Raw genomic sequence first — 21654 nt, forward strand, 5'->3', positions numbered from 1 at the left:
GCAACTGTCATGTTCAATTCCGCACAAAGTCCCATCTTTCGAAGGCCTTTGACGAGCGCGATTCGCATAAAGCCTCTTCAGACATTCCTTTTCGACATCGACAAAGCGCGCCTTTCGATAGACATACGAAGAGACTGTAACGTCTCTTTTACGAGACGGCGTAATGTCTCTTCTCTAACCACTTCTCTTTCTATCTCTCCTCATTTTCTTCTCTCGTGGGTGATATTTAAAGCGACCATGAGCGACGGCCTTGATTTTTAAAAGCTTCACAAAAAATTTCTCTGATTCATATTAATATTTCGCGTGAATGTTGAATCATTCGTAATAAATACAATGTTTCTCCGTCATTTTTGCACATGTTGATTCTACAGATAAATGCAATTTTATATAGCAAACGAATATTATCGTGTCAATAACAAATAATGGATAAAATTTTCGAATAACGCAGTAAATTAAAAAGTTATCCGAACAAAATGCTCATCTCTGACTCTCGATTAAATATAACATATTTGAGCTTGAAGGGTGAGCAATTTATATAATGTCGGTTGACCGTAATAATGTCATCGACGTCATCCATGAAGCTCGAGTTCTGTGGGTTCCTCCGGCAGCAAAAAAACTTGCGTATCTTAATACGAGGGTCTTATTTATGGCACCAGATGACGACCCCTTTTTATCCTAGTGCTTCTTTACGTTTCCTCGAAGAAGAATGGATGTGAACGTCACACGCTCCACGAGAAATTGTACCGAACGATTTTCGATTAGACCGGTCGAGAAGAGGATGTAACTCCGTTTACTACGAATCAATAATAACTAACTTTGAACTAAAGTGATCGGATATCTTACGGAAGTTTGTTGAAAAATTCTGAGAAATGCTCTTAGGCTTATATACAGGGTAACCCGCAATATACTAAAACTAGTTCAGAAACAAATTTAAAAGTTGAAACAATAGAGAAAGTTCACTATAAACTATGTCCGATTTTAACTAGTTGCAAGTGCATTCCAATAAAAGATGGTCATTTCATAAACTTTTCACAAAGATACATAGATACACAAATTGTTATAATAAAAAACTCGCTATAACTCGGAAGTAAAATCAGACATGTGTTTACATAAACTTTTTTTATTGCTTTTAAATATTAAATACATTCCTGTGAAACGAGTTCCATATATTATCCGAGATATCCCATGTAAAAAGTCAGAAAAATTTTAAACTACCGCTACTAAAAACTATCGAATCACATAACAACAAATATATATTGATATAAAAATAACGGAAACTCAAATCAATTTCTTGGTAATATCGAAACTTTATATGTGAATTATTGGCTTATATGGTTGTATGAATTACAAATTCGATCAGATTTCGTCGTCGTGTAGCTGCTTTAATTTATCTGGTAAAAAATCGCGTTAACACGAACACGTTGACACACTGCATTTTTAAGGAATATCTTTTATCATCTTTTAGATACTCACAAATTCTAATAAAATGCTAAATTTATTACACAAGATATGTTAAAAGTGCCACTTAATAACTCCTCAAAATGACAAAGGAACGTCATAAGTGCTCGTTCTTGCATCTCACGTAGACCCTGCTATTTTTAATCCCAGCTAGCATAATTCGCAAACATTTTTCACATCCACGCGAGAAATTGCGTCGTTTAATGCCGTGCTGAAACGATGACGAACAAAATTCATTCAACTGCTCGCAAATGATACGAAAAATTGCATCTCAAGTATTAAAAATACAACTCTCATCCCTCTCGATAGCATTTCTCGTTCGTTACTTGACCAAATCGAGTCGCTCCAACAAGAGAGATCGTAAAAAGATTCGAATAGTTATAGCATCGCAACGTAACAAGTGGCATCTGTTGCATTTCGTCGGTCTAAGTGCTACGAAACACTTCGCGTCCCTTGGCGCGCTGCCAATTGACTCGCTTCCACTCCCCCCCCCCTCCCTCCCACGAGGGAAAGAAGAGGGAGGGACAAGAAGGGGGAAATATAGCGGAATTTATCGCACGTGTACCGTTGCGTTTTCATAACGCCATCCTTCCGCCCATGGTCTCTCGGCGCACGAGGCGTTGAATAATTTATCCATGTTCGACCTGATAACAAAGAAACGGGAGAGCGAGAGAAAGAGAGACGCCAAAAATCGAAAAAAAAAAAAAAAAAAAAAAAAATACAAAAAGAATCGCGCGTGTACGTTATTTCTATCGCATGTTCCGTTGGCGCGAATTGTCGATGGTGAACGGGATTACTTCTGACACATGCGATGTTTAATCGACTTGAAATACCGACGGCCTTTCCGTTGGAATTGAAACGGCATGCGATCGAAAAGCGGCAACATCGAGACCCCTCTTTTGATATACTTCATTGTTGGTGACACGGAAAAAGCGATTATAATTTTTCGTTGTGCGTATTTAACACGCTATTTCTTTTTTCAATCGTGTATGCGAGTAAAAAATGTGCCAGTTTTATCTGACAAAAGTGTATCTAATACAACGCTTCAAATAAGTGTTATACGAAAATTACGTTGAAAAAATATATAAATATATACAACAAATATATAAAAAAAAAAATATATATATACATATATACTTTATCGTTTCTGCCGCAATTCCTGCAGTTCAAATATCGATATTTGCACGAATATATTGCGTACACGAAGTATATACATGTAGTAAATTTTCTGCACGTGCACAATTATTTGTATATTTTAATTATCATCGTGTAAATATCAAGTTATAAATTACATATCAATATTATTCATCTGTATTTATTTTTCGGATCTCGGAAAGAGATTCAGGGAATTTTGACAATTATATACGGTGCGAACGAGCTTCTGCTAATCACGCCGCGCGCGTACCATGCAGTGCATAAACAAGTCATACATGGGACGAGCGATACGTAATCCGCGTGTGTCGGTATACGCGGTATTCTCGGATGTGTGACACATCCTCTCTCTCTCCTTCTCCCGAGCTTGCGCTCTTCGCATCAGCGAGCAACATGCCCCGTATCATTCGTGATTTACGCTCCCCAGCTTCCTGTAGCTCTAGCGCCGAACTTAAATATCTCGATAACACGTGGCCAATATCCACCGAAATATTATACGCTTGTGCTCTCCGCTTGCCGCGTGATCCTAAATCACTCCCCCGCAATAAATCAAAAAGTAACGCGCGCCCACCCCCAAAAGTCCGCCGGAATTATCGCGCGCATTATCCAACTACAGCAAGGCCTTAAGCTTCATGCTTGCAATTAGATGCTTTAAACATAAAACGGAAAAATATTTGCTGATAATCCTTTACAAGATCTTTTCAAGAAGATTGATTCGGAAGCGTCAAAAATTCAACCAAACATGTTAACCAATTCTCATTCAGGATGTCTACTCAAATCTTGTAAAAAAATTCTCTAAAATTTTTTTTTTATTTTATTAGATATTTTTTCCATGTAAAGAGAATATTTCACAGATTTTTTGGGGCAATTTTTTAAAATAAACTTTTTTATTGTACGCGTTTTCTAATATTTTTCACTCGTAGGAAAAAAAAATATAAAGCTATTTAAATTTTAATTGTTACATTTACAAATGTACTCTGGAAAAAATTTTTTAAAATTTGAACTTTCATAACAGTATCATTTTCAGCGCTAAAAATTAAAATAAAGAATGTGTGTTGTATATTCAATATTTTGTTAAGACATTAAATACGTATGTAAACAGATATATATATATATATATATATATATATAATTTACAGTATAAAAGCAAAATTATTAAAAAAAAATTTTTTTTTTTTAAATTCCCTGAGTTTCAATAAAATTCTATGAAAATTCCCTGCTTTCTCCACGGTCCCAGGATCCCCAGATACAAAAAATTCCTTGAGAATCCCAGGTTTTTCATGTTTTTCTAAGGAATATACACCTTGTCATTACATGAAATAAATATACATATTAGATATACATATAAATCCAAACTTCTCTCCCACAATCAGATGCTGAGAATTTATACTTCGACAAGACTTTTCTCTCTTTCTGATAATCTTTTGATTGCGTCGAAAATATGATTGACATAAACCGCAAATATAATATAATCCAGGATGCAATTCAGGAAATGGCAATGTACGGCTGTGGAGATGTGCAGAAGTGGCACGTCGACAGCTATGTACACATCACGCAAAGGACCGCGGTAATTTCATTAGCTTACGGTCACGGAATTCCGAGAGCTAGAGCTAGAAGATATAACCACCGCAACGTGAAAACAATGGAGAACTTCTGCCGCCCACCTCGTTCATTCCACCTCACCCCTTTCCATCCATCAAGAGGCAAAGCACCTGAGTCTACTATCCTACGTCCAAAAACTTTATATGGTTGGCTATAAAATCACACCTTTAGGCAAAGTTTCAAGCTAAATGCGGCGCCGAGGCACACAGTGGCATTCGCGAAAAAAAATCACATTTTTCACACTTGAAGCGAATTAATCAAACTCGACGGACGTTAACAAATAAAGTGAGAAAGCTTTGATAAAAGTTTTCGGAATACATTAAGTTATGAAATTTTAATTGCATTACATAATACCAATATTATGATTTTCACACCGGGTGAAATAATATTAACACTGCTACACGAAATCAAAAGTCAAATAATAAATTTAACCATCAACAGTTTCAAAAAGAGTTTCTTCGCGAAATAAGATCTCCCGCACTCGAACTAAAGTGCCATTACATTTCGTAAAACGATTTTTTTCTAAAAACAAAAATATAAAAATTTACATATAAATCTCATTAATTTCACGCGGTATTACATTTTACTCTGAAAAAGAAAATAAACAATAACTGGTATTAAATTAATAAGAGTATAAAGTTTTCGCGCACGTGTATGACGCAAAAGTGATTTTAATTTAAAAGATCACTTTAGAAAGAAAAAAATATATATCACTCGTGTGGAGAATTTTCAAAGTAAATTGAGTCTATCGGGTGATCCGCATAATCTGGCGCGGCAGTTACGTTGTTGCCTCAGGAGTTAGCAAACTATTTCCTATTCCTTTTTTTTTCCCTCGTGCGCGCTTGAAAGTGGGAAAAGACAGGTGGAGTCGGTCAGAGAAAACTCTACAGATAAGTTGAATAACTTCCTTACTACTCCAAATGTAGAAGTACCGAAAAGTGCAATTTTATGGAGCAGTTGAATATATATAGTTTCTTTCGTTCTGTATTATATTATAGAAAAGTCGAGACATATAACGTAGATTATTTGAAGTTTTTATGTATTTTTTTATTCAATTTTATTGCAAAGATAAATAAATGAAAAAAAAAAAATTAGTCCTCAATATAATTTTTCTTTTCCTGGGTAACCTCTTTCCATCATTTCACTTACTTTGTCTATGGCTGTATTATTTTCAATTTGAAATGTATATGAAACAAACAATTTTATAGACAAATATTAATTTTAATCAATACAAAACCGTATATATAATATTAATGCAGCAAGATGCTGTTGAAACCAAAAACGTTTTTGTTTCTCAATGTTCGCTTCATTGTTCACTTCACTGTTTTTTCCCGTGTATTTCGATAGTACCAGAACGCGCATTATTCAGTCAAAAAGCTTCAAAATACTTGAACACGTGTTAAAACCCTATCGAATATGTAAAACCAAAATGGAAAAACAAAAGTCTTTTAAAGTGCAGTGAAATGTTGTCGAGCATTTTTCATCAAAAAGCCAGAATGCTTTGAAGTATAATGTAACATAATAGATTTTATTTAGTCAAAAAACAAAAACAATTTAAAACACCATAAAGTGTACTTATGGTTAAAATATTATCTCTTTTCTTTCGAGCAACTAAAACATTTTATTTTATACTATAGTGATATATAATCTTTTTTTAATGTTTTATTTTAAAAGCGTATCGCTTTTCTCAATACGATTTAACGCCACATTACTTTTATTGTTCGCTTTGATACAAATTATATATTTCCGTTTTAACTTCATCTTAACAAAGAGAACGATATTTTTCGCTTACAGGAAAAATCCACCATTACTGCTAAGCACTCGCAGCATTTCTAGCAAAAGCATTTTTAGCCTCTGTCCCGAAGGAATCATCTCTGTTGTTGCCAACCTAAGCAAAACCTCGAGTGAAATGGGTTTCGTACTTATGTGTGCTTTTTGCGTTTGCTTCACGTTAACTGATTTTCTTTAATTCTAAAGTTACGTGATTTCATAAAAAACAAATTGCAAGAATTAATATAAAGAAAAAGTAATTTCAACAAATTGTTTCTCTTTCATTTTTACATTCTTTTCTTTTTAAACTCTTGTTAACTCTTTTCAAAAATAAAGAAAATTATATACTATATGTATTAGCATTATTATATATATTATTATTATATTTATAATTTCAGCAAATTAATTTTCTTTAATTTAATTTTTTAGAATTCTTTTTTTATAAACTTCTATAATTTCAAAAAATAAAGAAAATTACATGTAAGTATACATAAATACGCTCATATTTATTAGCATTATTATATTATATTAATTTTTTTATATTTTTGTATTATATTTTATTGGAGGCAATCGATCAAAAACAGCATATATAGTTATGACGTCACGACTCTTCAGACATGAGAATACGGCTGAGAAGAAGAGAATTATATTTTATATATATTATTTAGAAGAGAAAAGAAAAGCTCGTAATTAATTATTATAATAAAAAGCACATAACGTAAAGTCTTAAAAATCCTTTTAGGAGATTCAAATGTATTTTCATTTTAAACAAAATGACCGCGTTAGCATCTCAAATATGCTTACACGACGGTATTCGTTCTTATGTTTGAAATAAATCATTTTGATGCCTTAATTAAACGCGTCTTTACGACTTATCTCAATATGGAGGAATATATATCGTTATATAGCTGTAATATTAAACGATGTTATCCGCAATGTAAATACCATATTACAGCGAGAGAGTAAGAATGGCTGTCATGATAAGCTAAAAGTAATATTCCATATTTACATTCTTTTTTTTCTCGTTTCTCCCTTCTTTTTTTTCTAAAAGCTCTCTCACGCGCTTCATTATATCTCGGAGATTTTCTAAAACCTTGATAATGATCTTTAAGTACAGTAGCTGTCTATTCTATTGCTTGCTTTTCTCGCGTCTTTTGCCTGTCTATCTTCTCTTTTTCTTGCTCCTTTTCTCTCACTCTCTTCCCTTTCATTTTACTCTCTCTGTTTGCATATCGATCGGTCGACAATAGGAATTCATCGGGACAACCGAAAGACAAAGAAAGATAGAGAAAAATAGAGAGAGAGAGAGAGAGAAAAGAATGCTTAGAGACGATGATGAGTGAGAATCGTAAAAATAAATAAAAATACTAGTGATAAAAGATGGAAATACAGAAATGTCGAGACGACTTTACGAGAAATGTGAATTCAACATAAATATTAAGTAATTTAATAAAATGTAGCACACACGTATTGTGTTTGAATGCTGCTCCAGGCTGTGTGCGGGCAAGCAAATATTTTGTATGCGGACGGTATTCATTTCTTGCGCTCGTGCAACGGAAAACGTCAGACAAATGTCTGTAGGTCAAGACCGCAACCAATTTCTCTCGAGATTCCTTTATCAAACGATAGGTTCGTTTTAATTGTGAAAGGTAGGTAGTAAAGATGTTCTCGAGAATCAAATCGATTTAAAATTATATTCGAGACATCGTAGAGGAGAGAGAACGCGAACTATTGTTCGTCCACAGTCCGTAAATAACTCGCAAATACGTACAATATTATGAGCTTAAGAAAAAACAAATGATACAGCTATATATAAGAATTGTTTTGTAATGTAATAATTTATCACGCGCACAAACTATATTGCCAAGTATATATCAAGGGTTCAATTTAATATTCAATTAATATAAACTTTCCGAGTCCTTTAGATTTAATTAATTTTCATGTTGAAAACTGCACGTGACTTTTTTCTGATTAGATGGTAAATCATTTCTTGACAATGAAAGTCTATGTATGTGCGCCGGGACAAAAATAAATTACATCTAATAGTTAATTGCAGTTATTTTAACGGAGATTTATTCAAGATCCTGATCAATCTCGAGATACTTTCCAGCAAAATGAATAAAGTGCAATGTGACGTAATAGGATGATGGTTGACTTTGATGAATAAAGTCAGACACGATAAGGTCGTTTAAAAGTTAATTGATGTTAATTACTTTGTTACCTCTTATTAGAACGTTCGCTATTTTCCCGCTGAGCGTAAGATGGTGTAATCGTGTCGATTAAAACACGCTTAGATAAACCTCCCGTCGTACCAATTTGTTCGGCTCCATTCCAAAACAATTTATCGCCGGTGGGCTTCGATTAATATTAAAAACAACGTAATAAGAAATCTGTTTCTGAGACGTTAATGTCTTAAAATGATTAATGATTGAATATCTTTTATCTTTAATTCTTTATCCCGCTAACCTATTTTCCACAAGCAAATAAATTAAAATAATAATAAGTTAAAAATTAAAAATATTGATTTTATAAAAAATATATTAAATTTTGTATAAAAAATATTTGCTATATAAATACATTTGTTTAAATGTACTTATTTTTACGTATTTTAATATTATATACAATTTTCTGAAAAAATCTATTACTTTATTTATAAATAAGAATTAGATAATTAATATAATTAAATAATATTTTAATAATATTTAGTAATTAAATAATACTTTAAATAATATTTTATTATAATTAAAAATCTGTAGGTCTTATTTTATATTTATTTTCATATAGATATGTTCTTTTTTCTCCTATCTCTGATAATGAATAACATATACATATATTATGTAACTATACATTTAATTTCTAATTAAATTTTATATAAAATCTAGAAGGAGTCCATTAGTGTCTGGATAAAGATTGAATTTAAATTTTTTCTGCATTAAGAGTTTCGATATTACATCGAAAAGTTTTAATAGCGTATTAGATTAGAAAAAATCGTACAATAATAAAAGTCAATAGAATCCGAGGAGAAAAAAATTTTATGAATAATTTTACGAGTTTCGCGTAAAAAGGATTAAGTCTACCAATTCTATTTATACTCGATATATCGGAAAACTAAGTGTACTTTAAAAGTTATATTTAATATACCAATATATGTAACTTTTAAAGTTACATATATTGGTATATTTATCATGATTCTTAATAACCAACATTATTTAGTTATATGCAAAAAAGTAAATAATTGGAAATATCTTGCGCACATAAATCGTCTTTAATTTATCCAACATCAAAATTTGAAGTTTGTGCAATCTTAGAAGATAAATATATTATTAAATCATAATTAAATCATAGTTAAATCATAATTATAAAGTAAAAGATAAAGCCAGATATTCTCACAGAATCGAGTCAATGAGACATAAATAATCGGATGTTTAACGACGTCAGCAACGATACAAATGATACTGTATTATTCATAATTAGAATCCTGTGTTGTTATACGCGTTTGCGTCGACTGCGCAGCTGCTTACTAGGATCAATTCCGTCGCGAGACTAGTAGGATGACAATACGTACCATTTGCGAAACATCGTAACGATCTTAGTATCCTGAATAATATATAAAATGTAAATATGATATACAATGCAACTTTTTCCTGAATAAATGAATATACATACAATTTTGATTATTCATTACGAAAGATCATATGATTTCTGTTTATATTATACATAAAAATATATAAGTTATATACATCAAAATAAATAAGTTATTATTTATTATTTAATTCATATTATTATTATTTAATAAATTTAATACATTTTTATCTTTAAAGAATATATTATGCAATAAATTCGCTACACACACATTAACAATATTATATATTGCAATATGCTCTAATAATTAAGCATCATGGTTCCTTGATTATTTCAAAATATATTTTGATTAAATAATTATTATTGTAACTAGTTATGATCATTATTAAATGTGTGTGCATGAAGGAATATTGCAATTACTCTTGTTACTTTATATATATATATATATATATATATATATATATATATTGTATTTTAGTTTAATAAAAATATTAATAGTTTAAAAGTAGTTAAAAATGCTGATAATTAATATTGTTTAACAATACATAAAAACATTTTTTTATATCAAAATACTTAGAATATTTCGAATACCAAAGCTTTGCCGGAGACGAAATGTTTTCAAGGTACTTCGTGCGAGAATGTAAAAAGGACACGACTAACTGCGGAAAGTAGAATGACCACATGCTTGGTCAGTCAAGAGTGATTTTTCTCGGAAAGCGTGCCCGCGTAATTCAGTGCTTTAAAGCTTTAAAGTACTTTTTGCCTAGACAAACTTTCGACAAAATACACAAATATTCAAATATCTGAAAATATAAAATACTGTAAAATATATGTGTTTATGCCTTAAAATATACACAATATAACTTTTAGTGTTGCGATGTAATAAACTTAAAAATCAAGCGAATCTAAATTTTTATCTATTTCGAAGCAGTGTCTTAAAATTATTTTTTAGTTAGAAGTAGTATTTTTTTTTAGCACAACGGTTTGTACATTCTACGCAGAAACATGTAACTTGACTTCTTGTTATTTACTCATATATATAAGGTGTTTCAGAAATAGGAGGCCAAACTTTAAGAGCATATTCTACTACTGTAAGGATGAAAGAAAGTCATGTAATATAAATAATCTTATCAAAGTTGTGTTTAAAAAAAAAAAGTTTATAAAATGAAAAGAAGCGGCTTCAGAATCAAGTTTGTATGACTTTTTTTTCATCCTTACAGTGAGTCGAAACATCATGTATATTAAAAATTTTATCGACATAGCATGGACCATATTTGTGTTTATTATTAAAACAATTTAATGTCTTTATCAAAAAGATTCAATTTTATAAAAAACAGCTGCGAGAATATTAATTAATCTTGAACACGTAGTTGAAAAAAAACATTTTTTTTAACAAAATATAAAACATACATATCTTATAAATTAAATATAAAAATTTTATTTTAAAAAACCAATATTTGTTATTATTTTCTGGATATGATAATCTTTTGCGAAAAAAAATTGATATTTTACGTGACTATCCAAAATTCTTTTTATATTTTGAACTTTATTATTTTACAAAGTAAAATAATCATTTGTAATTTGCAAAATCAATTTTTAATGTGAATTACTTAGGTAATTAATGGCTTTCGCTATTTACTATTGTACAAAACGTGTTCAAAACTTTGCGCAATATAAATAAAGGGTGTCTTGTAATTGGTGAAAAACCTACTAATGGCAAATTCTTGAGATCACTTGGAGACGATGTTTCCTCAGCAAAAATGTCGAGGCATCAATAATTTCCGAGTTATAAGTGATTGAAAAAAAAGGCACTTTTCGCAAACTAAACTTTTTGAAGTTAAAAAATTACTAAAACTACGTTCTTCACTTAATTTCAGATAGAGTTTATTGTAATAGAAGTTTAATTTAAGGCTTAATTATAAAGATATGTAATGATAAAAATTGCAAAAAATGATGACATTCTTTGATATTTTCGCTGAAGAAGAATGGAGTTCAAATAATCTCAAGAATCTGCCATTTACAACCAATTACAGGACACCCTGTATAAATCAATGTAATGTTTAAGTATTTCAATGACACACTGTGTATATTGTATATACTTATGTGTCCCATTTCACGCTCCTCATTAAGGTATGAATGACAATATAATAATGCATTATGAGAGAAGAAAATAATAAATAGGTCGACTTCCATTATACTCTCGACAATAAAATGCCTTTTTCTAGTTTCTCTTCATCTTCACGTTTTTTCTTTCATATGGGTTAAAGAGAACAGTAAATTACTTCCGTCTTCAAGCTAGAGTGCGTCTGAAATAGTGGTACGAAGAGATGATTTCTCATAAAGAAATAAATCGAAGCAAACGATGTGAAAGTAAATGTTTTTTGTCGAAGAGTATGTTCCAAAGAAAGAAAAAAAAAGAAAATATAATTATTCAAAAATTGGCATATTTACACTTCATTGTTTTTACTTCAACAATAGATATCGAAATATACGTAAAAAGATTCAACATTTATTGAAAAGATAAAAATAATCTTGTGCTATTTTAGACATAAAACTACATTTTCTGCTTATTTTTGCGAGAAATTGACTTTTTCAAGTTGTTCTAATTTCAGACGTACCTTATATACTATAATACTCAATGTATGATAAAAGCTTTTTAGGAAGGTAAAATATAAGGTAGAAATCGCGATCAGTTTAATTATTAAAGTATTCCGTTAGGACGTTACATTCCTGAAATTATATCTAGAAATGATAACTTATATGAATAAAAGAAAAATTACAGCTTTTATTTTTATTTATAAAAGTAAATGCAAATAATATTAGAAAATATATGACATTTACTTGGCTTCTAAAAATCCAGAAATATACAAATATTGTGAAAATTTATACGTCAAAATTATATAATAAATTATAAAAAATATTTGAATGTGTACATCATAATCATTCTGTAATAACAAAAAAAGGTATTCATATAAAATGCACGAGATACTTTTGATTTTTATTTCTGTCCCTCTACTTTTGGCAATAACTCCTGCTTTATTGTTATTCATTTGAGTTTCTATAGTTAAATTACGTATACATTTCTCAAAATGGAGAGAGAGTCGTTAATATCTGTTTTCCTAAAATGTCTCAGGTTACCCGAAATAATTGCCAGAAAATATCCAACTGCAGGCGTTGTATTTCTATGCAAACCGCACGGAAATTCGAGGCACATGCGATATACTAATTAAGGCACTCGGCTTGAGATAACGTTGCGGAAACGCGAAGCTTATCGCGGGCCAAAAATGTCATGCGTGTCTCACAGACATTTTCGTTCGTTTCGTGTATTCGGTAGCGTTCGATGCATTAATGCTTTCGCGAGAATTTGTCTATCGTGCCCCGAGCCCCGAGTTGCATATAATACACTTTAAATCGACGCGCACCGATTAAATATCTGCGGTTTCGTGCGAATTGAAAGCTAAACTAATCGATTAAGATAATCCTCAGTCGTGCGGTTTCTTTAATAACAAATGACATATTTGCGTAAGAGACTCGCGGCTACATTTCTATTATCGTATCATATTTCGATCACATTTATTATGTTTCTACAGGCATAGATAAGTAGGAATGAAAGATCCAAATTTTTAGGAATTTAAATAAATCGTTGATTTATTACATTTTTTTAATAATGTATTGCCCTGTCTAATTTGTATAAGAAATCTCTCATATACCATATATATATATATGTATATAGGTATATAAAGAAACTTAAAATTGAAGATGGATTACCTTACAAGTCTGTCGATTAATTTCAGAATCGCCGAATCGTTCAACCACGTGGCAAAGTATCGACGTGAATGTCGATGTCGAAAGCGGACTTAAAACTTCTCTTCGCGGGATCACATCGCTTCGAGGCTAAAGTCGACGATATAACACGACAGGGCGGCGTTTTAGTGGTTGTCGCAAACAGCTTAAGCGAAACTGCCGAATAGTGGGGGCCTATTTTCCAGAGGAGAATTCGCGAGAGCCGATAGACTTCGAATAGACTACGAAATTTGTGTCGTCTCTCGCGTCGGTACCGCTGTATGAAAGAATAAAAAGAAAAACAAACACGACAAATTCGTTCGATAGAAAAACTTTGTCGGAAAAGAGCTGCAAGAGACTTGTTTTTTTCCATTCAACGTCGCTGAATGCAAAACTACCCTCCTCCTTCCCCTTCTCCTGCCCGCGCTTCAGTTTTCCCCGTGGAAAAAGTTCGCTCGATATACGATAATGTATGTCCGGTTGATGCTCCCTTTTCACGAATAGCGGACATTCGCGGACACGTTGCACGCATTTCCCAATAACGAATTCAAACGACCGTAGTCGCGCAAATTAAAATCCTCATAAAGTTTACAGGGCTAATCGATCTATATCGGATGAACATTCCGGGCAGAATTTCAAACGAGTGTAGAGAAAGGGATCCGACAAGGGAACCCTGTCGTGTGTGGATTTAGGCAAAACGATAACTCAAACGACATGGCGCAGTCGCGCGAGTAAGTTTTCGTCTCCGAGGGACTCTCCTCGGCACTCTCGTAACAACTCGCCAACTCCGTCGTCGAAATACTAATGCGCCGCTATTCGCGCATAATACAAATAAATCACCGTGTACCCTTGATTTCCCCGCAGTCGCGCCAAATCTCGTCTGTATTTTCCATTTATGAATATGGAGAATTGAAAGAACACGAAGAAAAGTCGGACTTTTTACCCTACCATAATATTTCGCGGAAATATAATCGACATTATTGAGAGTAAGGACATTTAATGCGACGGATCAGCTACGTCAAAAGTTAATAAAATCTATGACATTTCGAGATACATGAATTTTACATTTGCCCAAAGCACTTTTAGCTTTTTAAAAGATAAACGTAATAACGAATTTGTAAAGCTGAAGTAAAGATTTGCCCTGTAGAGTTAGAATTTTCATAAATTTGTATGCACAGTCACTGTAAAATTTCAGTAATACAGTTAATTCGATGTAACATTTACATGATTTTGAAATTAAATTATATTCTACAGGGCAGTTTTACTTCAATTCATAAATTATTAATTATTAATTTTATATTTTAAACAGCTAAAAGTATTTTTTTCGCAAGCAAATTCTGTCAGAATTGACTACGTCCAAATTTTAACGCAGCTAATCCGTCCAGTTTCTCCTATTCATCGCGCCCGTAAAACTTTGCAGCTTTTATATACTGCGTTAATCTCAATCTTTTTAGCGGGACAATGTGGTATAAAGGAATTTAAAGATAGAAATGTCATTATTTGAGTTAGATTTTGCGCTTTTCCGAGCAAGTAAATGCTCGCTGAAGTATCGCTGTAACCATATTTACACAAGATGAATAAATTATAAAATTTAAAAGATTTTTCTGCTTTTCGGCTAAACCTTTGAGCTATTCATACGATATCGTGTTGCTCCACCGCGATTTATCCTGGGAGATCCTGAGAATATAACGTCATGGCGCATTTCTGAAACGTGCATACACTCGGGGCCACAATCTCGACAGCCATTGAAAATTGTATATTGCTGCTTCTATTGTTTTCAGTTTCTCTGTCATGGAAAATTCCATATACATCCATTACAACCAAGCTGCCCGACCGCATGCAAATTTCTTGATAATCGAATCGGCAATATGATTAGAATCCGTTACCGTTTCTCGATTCCTACATTTGCGATAATCTCTCGTCGCTATTTTGCATAAAATCGAATATTTCATCTACAAAAGTCTGCGATCACGTACGCTTTCGCGAATAATTTTCATATTTATTTATAGCATGATATGAAAGCATAAAGGAAAACAGACAAGTTGCAATAAATTAATAAATTTCCATTTCTTTCGTGTATTTCCATTTCTGTATAAAATTGAAATAAAAGCTTATTTTTCGTAATCGATGATAAAACTGCTTGATTTTAAACTAAAAGAATTTATTTAAGAAATATGCATAAACTTTTTGTTTCAAAATAATAATCGATCACGAACTGGATTGATAGAAAGAATTCAATGTAGTTTTCAAAATAGAATCTTATTGTTAGACATTTGTGGATACAGATATTCAGTCGAATAGTTTATTCGATGAAAAATTAAATCGTTTTATTATTTATTCAAAGCGAGTATAAAAAAATGGCAATTTTACACTTATTAATCATTATTATGCGTTTTATAATGTCTTATTTTTCTCCCTGAGATGAAAAAAATACAGAGTACGATATAGACGTCATATGAACGAGTAGAAAATAGCCATAAAAAGCAACAGTTACATGAATCGCTCGTTAACAATTGTTCTAGCTCCATATAAACGTATGTTGAAAGGGTTCAGCTCTCTATTTACAGAGTCTGTCACGTTTGCCGAGAGATGGAATTACAAATGAAATGTCTGCCTAACACGAAGAAAACGGTTGAGCTCTCAAACGAGAATACTAATATTGAAATTTCTTAATATCTTTAATTGATAGGGTCGGAAAATAAGCCTAATAATGTTGATTAATAATATTATTAAGTCATAATACGCTATAAAATTGTCGCATTATAATATAAATCCCTTAGTTATATGTTTAACTTAATCGTGTGTCACAAAAACATGTTTTACATAATTAAGAAAAATCACATACACACATAATTATCGATAGAAAGAGATATAAAATTTAATGTGACTTTTAAAAGAAATCTCAGATGTGTATTACGCGAATTTATTTATATATCGATATTCAAATAATTCGTACAATTTAAAGTCGAAAAAGATAAATCGCTTTATTCTTTATTCAGCGCGATATTATAGGAAGATATTATTAATCCCTTAGTTATATTTATTATAGTATAGTCTCTGCATAAAATTGCGAAAAAATCATTATATTGTATCGGAAATTCTCAAAACTACGGAGAATGTTTAAAGATAAATCTTGATATAGAGACGATGGTACAAATCTCCTCTACTAACAAGCAATATGCACAATGAAGTGAAGTCTCTTGATTAGCTCGACTAAGGATGAAGGACTGTCAGTGCGATGAAGGACTGTCAGTACTAAGTGATCTTTGCCAGAAATTTCGAGTATCGTTCGACGATGCGATGACATCATCTGTCAATGTTTTATCGATACGAGGCATGTCGTGAGATTCCTGTTATCTAAGCGCGAGATAGAAACGCTCTGCCTGTGATAAAATATTCTCGTCGATAACGCCGAGGCTTTTGCCGGCCGGATAAACTTACCGACAACCGTCGGTAAACATGTTGCTTTCTCCTCTGTCTGACTAATATTCCGACGATACTACTTGGCAAAATTATCCTCCGTTTTGATGCTCGAACAGTAACGGGGAAAAGCTATCGCGTATATTGAAAATGTATTAAATTAATTCAATCAGCTATTTTTCATATCCAAGAAACGAAATGATCATTCTTCCAGAGTAGTTTTTTTTTTTCAATATTCGATATAAATCCAGTCAGCAAAATGTTTCATTATGTCACAATGTCAAAAGATTTCAAAGTTAAATTTGTAAAAGGGAACTATTTTAAGTTAATTTATTACGCCATTAAATATAACGTATTTGAAAAGTTTCATATTCTGTTCAAAATTAAATTACATACATCGTTGGAATTTTCAATCTCAAATTTTTGACAATTGACATAATAAAACGTTTCCGAGAATAAAATAGTCTCAAGTATTAAAAACATCAAAAATAATTATCCATTTCTTTTAAATCTGTGCTTTCTTCTATAATAAATTCGTTGCACTTGATTGAGAAGAAAATTGTCCAGAAATAATACCTTTCTTAAAATCTGAATTAACCGCATGTATTAATGTACTACTGTAAAATATGACCTCATTTTCGTCCGATAAAGTTACAAAACGACGAATATGACGATAGTATACGCGAGCAATTTTGTGAGATAAAATAAAACGACGTTCTTAGTCGTGAAAATATATAGTCGTCAAAATTAATGATATTCTATAATTAAGTTGTTGTATCTTCAAAATAAAAAAAAAATTAGATAAACGGATGCTATAACAATCACAGCTTCTTTTACCTTCTGTCGGAGTGTACGACTCTAAATAGCATACATTTATTTGTTCTATATACTGACACATTATTAACTGTTGCAATTTATATACGCAAAAGAGACATGGCAATATAAAAGAAATATATTTTGATTACGCGTGTTTGTACTAGATTATTTATATATTTATGTGTTGTCGAATATTAAATCAGTAATTTACAAGAATAATTTTTCAGAGAAGAAAATAACTGAATTATATCGTAATAAGTTTATTCGGCTATTTCACGAAATAAAAACAAACAATCACTCACCCAAGAGCCTTCGTACTGATGAGAGGTGTCTTCAGATTCAGAAAACCATTTTTCTTGGTAGATTGCTGTTGCTGGCTAGAACCTTCACCATTTTCATTTTGATCCTCGAGATCGTCGTCCTGATGTTTGGACTTCCTAGCACGCAGATACAGCCACATTGCTAGTGCGAGTCCGATTAAAATTGCGAGAGCTCCGAATGTTCCGAAAACTGCTGTCAATATGACGTCACGACGTTCCATTCCCACCTGAAATGCATTAAAAAAACACACACATCGATCAGAATGAAAGCATTTTACGTCGCTTGTATTTACATCACAACACAAACAACAATCTTGCTGAATCAAAGCGAACGAATTCATACAATTCAAAAATAACAAAATAAAAAAATAACGAATCATTCTCGAGTTGTATTTCAATCTAAAATTTTTCAAAACTGTGCGTTTTGGAGGCCGTAGTATTCGATGTTATAAAAAAAAAAAAAAAAAAAAAAAAAAACCTGTTATTTTTTGCTGAACAATATATGAGAGAACAATTTCGACGCTTCTCATAAAAAGCATGACCTGAGTAATAAACTCGCGAGACATAAGATTTTTTCGCTCGTATAAAACTGGCGACGAGAATGTCTTTTGCTCGCGGGTCAGAACTTGGCATGATCGAGCACGTCCGAAAAATTCATTCGCAGACTTCGCACGTACTACGAGGTAGCTGCAGCCAAGGCAAGACCCCGGTCAATACGGAGTGTAATACCTTGACAGTAGCCTTATACATATGTAGCCCTTGCCTACAGTAGTCAGGAAGGCATCGGCGCTCCGTGAGACATTACGCCCATGAGAGATAAACCATGTCATTCCATGCACGAATGAGATTCGGTCGCAATTTGGGATATCTACATGTGCACGCGAACTATTTCAGCTAAACCTCGGCCGAGAATAGATAAACCACATACGAAATAAAGACACGTGACGTCGTTTAAAAGACGGCGGTCGATTGATCGGGACATTCCTGAATATCTGTGTTTAATCCTTAGATTAGTAGATAATATCGTTCATGAAAATTATTTAAAAAATTAAAATTATTTATCAATATTTCAGGCATTTTTCAATATTAAGTTACAAGTTTAAAAATATCCTTAAATTATTCCACATTAATATAATTTTCTTGCTTTACATGAATTGATAAGAATCATCCTTATGAGTAAACTCACTCAAATTAATTAAATTCTAATTCAAAGTAAATGCTGTTATCTAAGGGAGATTTAATCATTTTTATTTATAAATTTAAATCCAATTTTATATATTCGACAAATGTTGAGCTTATTAAAGATAGCATCAAACATAATTCTATTTCTGTTAGCACTTTGCAAATTAATTTTGCTTTATCTACTTAACGAATGCGACAAATATATAGAGTGTCCCGGAAAATGCCGAGATTTTTAATCTTTTTAGATAATTTAAAATGTCGAGATTTTTAATTTTTTTTGAATAATAAATTAATAATGTTTGTAGGGATTCGTTGAAAATTAAATATAAATAAAATAGAAAAAAAATTAGCATTTGCGAGCCAGCGCAGAACATTTTAAATAATTTTACTTGAAAAATACATTACTCCCTTATATAAGATTTTTTAAGATTTTAATTATTTTCAAATAAAGTCTGTAGTTTTTTCAAGAGTTATAATTACACGTAAAATTCATAGTTATTAAATTAATGCGAAAGGTGAAACCCTGTATATAATATCGTTTTGTAATGCAAATCTTTTACATCAATTTAATAAATGATGCAAATTTTTTCTCCGAGACACATCCGCTGTATTCGTGCGTCACGTATGCCCTTAATTTAGACGCATTTTTCCAATGATGTTCAGACTAAACCGTAATTTAAAAGAAGCCGTCTCTATATTTTAGCTTACAGAATGTGTCACGTACATCACAACTCTCTCGGAACCTAATGGGTTTCCACAGACATACGTTCTCCTATCCTCGCGTCGATCTAACCCACTCCTTTCTCTTCTTCTCCTTTCCAGAGAGAACGCATTAATAAAATACTAAATATAATTAATTTTCAAAACCATGAGTTATTTTTGCGACTACAAACAAGGCGATTACGTCAATTAAATTCACGAAGATGTAAACCAGCTGCTTGTAGGAACAAGGTTCGTTAACAAACGAACAAGGTCTGTAATAATAACGTAATACGAGTCATCCGGATTCATTAACATTATGGGTCTGTCCGGATGTGTTTTGCGAGCGAACAAAGTGCACTCTAAAATGAAAAGCCGTTTCTCACCACAAACGCGTACCGTTTAAATTTGTTACATCATGCGTCCTATTTAAACACGATTATCGGCTGATAAAGTGATTACAGTTTGCGGACAGAGAAAATACCGGCACGCAATCATTGGTGACTAATCAACGATGGCTTTCAGGCAATTTTAAATGCGCGCGACACAGCTGCAATCAGTTTTTCCGTTCGCTAAAAGCTGATCAATTACACAGGATGTATTGACGCGATAATTATCGTACAGTGATATTGCGTCATACGCATAGCTGTACATTATAAATGCTTGAATCTACAGGGTGTCCGGTAATTGGTGAAAAACCTGTTAATGGCAGATTCTTGAGATCATTTGAGAAATCGATTTGTCCTCAGCGAAAATATCGAGAGACGTCATCATTTTTTGCAAGTTTCCAATTTTTATCATTATATATCTAATTAAAATTCTACTAGGGTAAACTCTATTTGAAAGTAACTAAAGAATGTAGTTTTAATAATTTTTTAACTTCAAAAAGTTTAGTTTGCGAAAAGCGTCTTTTTTTCAATCGCTTATAACTCGAAAATTATTGATACCTCGACATTTTCGCTGAGGAAAAATCGTCTGCAAATGATCTCAAGAATTTGCCATTAGCAGGTTTTCCACCAATTATTGTACACCCTGTGTATCTTGTCATAACGTAGAATGTATTCATTTTTACAATAAAATGATGGAAAAACTTTATAATTTAATAAGCGAATTTTAATATCATAAATTATTTTTATATTTTTTTAATTTCTCAAAACGAGAACCACTTTTCCGCACGCAATGAAATAAATATGTACCGCATATATCACTTTAAAATTTTATTTACACGATATAAAAATCATAATAAATAATAGCGTATAAAATAATTTGCATTTAATAAATAAAGTATAAAACAATATAAAGAAATATCAAAGTAAAATGTTCACTTGGTTTAAGTAAAAACAATTATGTATTAAATGTTACTAACTGCAAAAAAAATTAAGCACATGATGGTTTCATTTTATTGTTTAAAATTACATTGAGCCGTGGTGGCTTAAGATTAATACTTTAATATACAAAATTGAAAATAGAATTAATGTGGATTACAGCGCAAAAAGTTATACGTAGCTTTACACTTTAAATCATAAATTATCTGACTTTATGCATTAAAGAAGAGTATCAAAGAATCTCCGAGTGAAAGGGAATGCTATTGTTCTATATTATTACGAATGTACATTTCACAGTAGCACTTAGCGTTTGAAGTATAAAATAAAGCGCCTTGGAAATGTTGTTTCCAATTTTGTGCAATAGATACATTTCTGTAACAAATGTTTAATATCGGTCCAAAATGTTAGAGAAATAATTTTTAATCTATTTTTTATATTTTTAATTAAAATATCCTTTTGTGAAAAAAGAGAAAAAGATCTCCACGATATTCCTCTCTCACATCTTGTATGTACATTTATTTAAATAAATGCAAAGAATAAGTAAA

At 31.6% G+C, this 21654-nt stretch overlaps 1 protein-coding gene across 6 annotated transcripts in view; it reads right to left on the reverse strand.

The window, feature by feature from the left end:
* Syt7 (Synaptotagmin 7) overlaps positions 1 to 21654 on the reverse strand; it is a 169701-nt gene that overhangs the window by 83466 nt on the left and 64581 nt on the right. For all 6 annotated transcript variants that reach the window (XM_072896353.1, XM_072896354.1, XM_072896356.1 and 3 more), the window contains one exon: positions 17886 to 18130. In XM_072896353.1, coding sequence (XP_072752454.1) covers positions 17886 to 18130 — 245 coding nt within the window. The remainder of the gene's footprint in view (positions 1 to 17885; positions 18131 to 21654) is intronic.

Source organism: Anoplolepis gracilipes, chromosome 7 (assembly GCF_047496725.1).
Source record: "Anoplolepis gracilipes chromosome 7, ASM4749672v1, whole genome shotgun sequence".
Classification (NCBI taxonomy): Eukaryota; Metazoa; Arthropoda; class Insecta; order Hymenoptera; family Formicidae; genus Anoplolepis; species Anoplolepis gracilipes.